Genomic DNA, 4,058 nt, shown 5'->3' on the forward strand with positions numbered 1-4,058 from the left:
ATTCATAAAAATGCAGTTTCAACTGCTTTTTATTTTAAAAAATCTGTCTTCTTGCGCTACCAGAGGGCCTTTTAAACAATAGGTAGTCTGTTAGCGTTGATCAATAGTAGTCCAAATTCAATACGAACGTTTGTTTCTTGAAAATTTGATCACGGTTAAATAGAGTATTTACTTTTAATATTATCGATATGTCATCGAAAAGAAAACGTGTTGTATTATCATTAAAAGACAAATTAAAGTATTTGTTTCGATTATCCGAATTTTTCCTTATCCGGACTACCTTCATCTCCAATTAGTCCGGATAATCGAGGTTCTACTGTATAAAGATTCTTAGATTAAAACGGTTCATCACTACAAAAATTGAATTTATATTTATAAACATAACATATAATCCAACAGATCCATCCGATATTTTCTGACACTTCATGGAGTTCGAGCTATTGTAAATATTAGGGCCTATATAAAATATATTATGTGTATAACTGTATAACCGAGTTTTCTATATTTTACGAAGATAAATATTCATCCATATATGTATTGTTTAAGAAGAAAATATTATTCATGATATTTACTATCATTTTTAATTGTTTCTTACAGTTACATCGATTTTATTTGAATAATTTTAGAGTATATTAGTGACAAAGGTCATTGTTTCAAGAAAATTTCTTACAAACCAGGCCTACAAACCCAAATTCTTTTGAGGGCCACTTTGATCACGCATAATATTACGGTGGGGCACAATTTAGGAAAACATGCTTTTAAAAAAGTAAAATAAAAACAAAATGAATAAGATTTTTTTTTGTTATACCAAGAGTTCGTACTCGCACATGCGCATTATAACAATGACACATGCAAATTTTCATTTATTTAATTGTTTTGGTATACACATAACGGGAAACAAAAGTTTTAATTGATATATAATATCGCTTAGAGGGTTACACAATTTAACGTGACTAGCCGCGGGTTAGCCAGGTCTGCTACAAACCATCAAACCCATTGTTTATCAAATACTTCCTGTAGTATTGCATGCAGCTTACTTGGCATTAAAAAATAATAATAATAGAAATTGTTTATAAATTTCAATTTAGTTTTTTTAATTTTGTTCAATTGTTTCCTAATTTCAATATATAAAAATATTTATTAGTATTTTCAGACTATTAATTCACAAATATTTTTGAATTTAATATTATTGAATACACTTAGAAAATAATTAGGTTTTTTGTTTTATTATTTTAAAAATAATATACACAATAATAATACATAAATAAGTATTTTTCCTATCAGGATCCGAAAATCGAGATCAAGTCATTAAGATTGCCTACTCGAAAGTAAGTAAAACCATTTTCTTAAAGTTCAAAATTAAACATCGAATTCATTTACTTTTCAAATTTGACAGTACTCGAAAAATCCAAATAGATCCTGTGACGAAATAATGAAATATTCGACTTGGAGAATCCGTTTTTTATACGAAACTGTGAAATTCAAGTAACGTATATTTATTTCGTATTTTATAAATAATTCCGAATTTAATATTTTTTTCCCCATCCTCTATTTGTCTTGTTCGTCCTGACAATTTTTTATATTTCGTAATTTGCTAAATAAAGTTTGAACTTATTTTGCTTATATTATTTAAAATGTCGAATATGCGAATATCATAATATAATCCTCACGTGCGAATAAGCAATGTTTTGTGCATGATTCTTTTTTCTGAATATTAATTATTGGCGTAATTTATCAAATTGATTAGAAAATTTCTTAAAGATCTGCGATTTTTGTCGATAAACGTGTGTATTATTAAAATAGATAAGAAATCGCTTTATTTATCTATTTTATATCATTTAGCAAAAATTATAAGTTATATAATTATCTTATTTGTATTGAAACGCATCCATTATCTTCGAAATTTCACTTTCTTAACGAAATAGTTTTTTTTTATTTATTTCATGGTTAATTACTTAAATACATCGAAAAAAATATTATTGTAATATTTTGATCTTAATATTTCTTAAAACAGTATTTTATGTGTACGCTTTATTTTCGAAACAAAATAAATCCTGAAGCAATTTTCTGACTGTTAAATTTGCTTTGTGGATTCTTATATTAAGACAAGAGAAATCAATTTTATTAAACCGTCGAGTTTGCTGGACAGATTCGTAAAGAGGAATACAGTCGTACTTCTATGAAATTTGGCGCTAGAATACTGAAACGTTCGAAATTAGAGTGGTTCGAAACACCAAGTAACACTAGACACATTAAATTTTGGGCGAGTAAAAAAATAATTTATAAATGTTAAACGATTGATTTTTTCAGATGTGAATATGCTCGACCAAACAAGACTCAATTGTTACAACAGTATCCCGATATGCATTATTATACAGCTCAAGTATTTAATGGGGTAAGTAGAAACATTTTCATATTTAAATAAAAAAACAGTAATAAATTCGTTAGGTAATAGCTAAAAATTCTTGTTTTGAAATAAAAATTCAGTAAGTAAATATACTTGTTTATGGAATATTGAATTTTCTACATTTATGAACAATATACCATTAATAATTTAGGAAATTCTCCGTAAAAAATTTCACACTTTTTAAGCGTAAACTCCGTTATTCGATATTTTTTCATTGAAGTATGCACGATGTCTCAAATTTGTGAACGGATTTTAGAATATTGAAATTTTCAATTTGTTTTGTTTCTTTCGTCAGATTTACTATAAGGAAATCTAATAGGGCAATTTTTCTTTCATGTCTTAACTTTTTTATCAACCAGGTGTCATTGTTGTTTTCAGACTTTAGTCTTTATCGCTGTCGCCGTGTGTTGTTTTTATAGACTAAACTTCGTATTTAGTAACGTTTATTTAAACATTTTTATGTAAATGTTATTAAACATTTTAGTAATATGTAAGTAATCATTCGTAAAATTGACGAATAAAATACGGCGATATCTCGATACTCGAACACCTGTTCTGGAAACAAAAATCGATCGGAACTGGAATGAATGGTTTTTAATAGATGACTAAATAAAAATAAGTTATAAATTTAAAATTTGTTCTAGCGGCTAGCGTTTACCCGGTAGAACAAATTTGCGATTAATAACATATTTTTATTTTGTCATTCATAAAAATTTCTATGGTAAAAATAAAAAAATTCTGATGTTGGAGAGACTACTAATCAAGGTCGACAGAAAAGAGAACAGATCAGAAGACAATATTCGTAATAAGAAATTTCACAGGTTTAATTAAAATTAATGCTACAGCGTCATTCAGTACATTTAGTTGTAATTGTTAGTTAATTATCGATTAGAATAAATTATCAATTGCTTTAATAAACATAGTTCTGGAAAAAAATTGCATACTCTTATAAACTTTTGGAATCTAACACCATGTTTTGCACTAGTCCTTCGCTTATTATAGCACGGATTCACATAACACGTACTTTTTGGAACGTGTTATACGAGGGATACCTGTATTTCTATAGTTTAACTACTTTTCTATTGTTCTTCGTTACTTCCACAATTTCTACGTCACGCAAGAAGATAGAATTTTTGTTTTGAAAATAATTAAACGAAACCGCTTAATGTATAAAAATCAAATCCGAGAGAAAATAAAAACATTAATTTTAATATAAAAGTGAGCAAATCTATCGAGGATAAAAACATGAGAAATAAAAACGATTACATTAAGATTGCTGGCCGCGAGTTCTTTCTGGAGGCATCGGATATTAGACGCCAACAACTGCCCTGAGTAATTATTGTAGTACAGTGGTGCCTCGTATAACGTACGCCTCGAATAACGGACGCTGCGAATAACGGACTTTCTGTTTGACCGTTACGTGACTCGAGCAACGGACTTGCTGCGAACAACGGACTTTCCGTTCGGCAGTTACGTGAGACTTTCTTCGAACAAGTACGAATGATGTTTCCACTCTTTTGCCGTTGCCGATGACAATCTGCTATTTTTAGGATATATTAGTATTATTAGAATGTATTATTAGTATATCTGAAGTAGAAATGTAATGTAATATATGTTGATGATTTAAATAAACATTAAATGTAATGTAATA

The 4,058-nt window shown here is 28.2% G+C and overlaps 1 protein-coding gene across 1 annotated transcript in view; it reads left to right on the forward strand.

The window, feature by feature from the left end:
- Positions 1 to 1,202: 1,202 nt before the first annotated feature.
- LOC111640437 (glutamate receptor ionotropic, delta-1-like) overlaps positions 1,203 to 4,058 on the forward strand; it is a 23,700-nt gene continuing 20,844 nt past the window's right edge. The window contains exons 1-3 of the mRNA XM_023386440.1: positions 1,203 to 1,328; positions 1,397 to 1,485; positions 2,311 to 2,395. Coding sequence (XP_023242208.1) covers positions 1,433 to 1,485; positions 2,311 to 2,395 — 138 coding nt within the window. The 5' untranslated portion in view covers positions 1,203 to 1,328; positions 1,397 to 1,432. The remainder of the gene's footprint in view (positions 1,329 to 1,396; positions 1,486 to 2,310; positions 2,396 to 4,058) is intronic.

The sequence above is a fragment of the Centruroides sculpturatus genome, unplaced genomic scaffold, assembly GCF_000671375.1.
Source record: "Centruroides sculpturatus isolate CEXI.00-Female unplaced genomic scaffold, Cexi_2.0 scaffold1378, whole genome shotgun sequence".
NCBI classification, from domain to species: Eukaryota; Metazoa; Arthropoda; class Arachnida; order Scorpiones; family Buthidae; genus Centruroides; species Centruroides sculpturatus.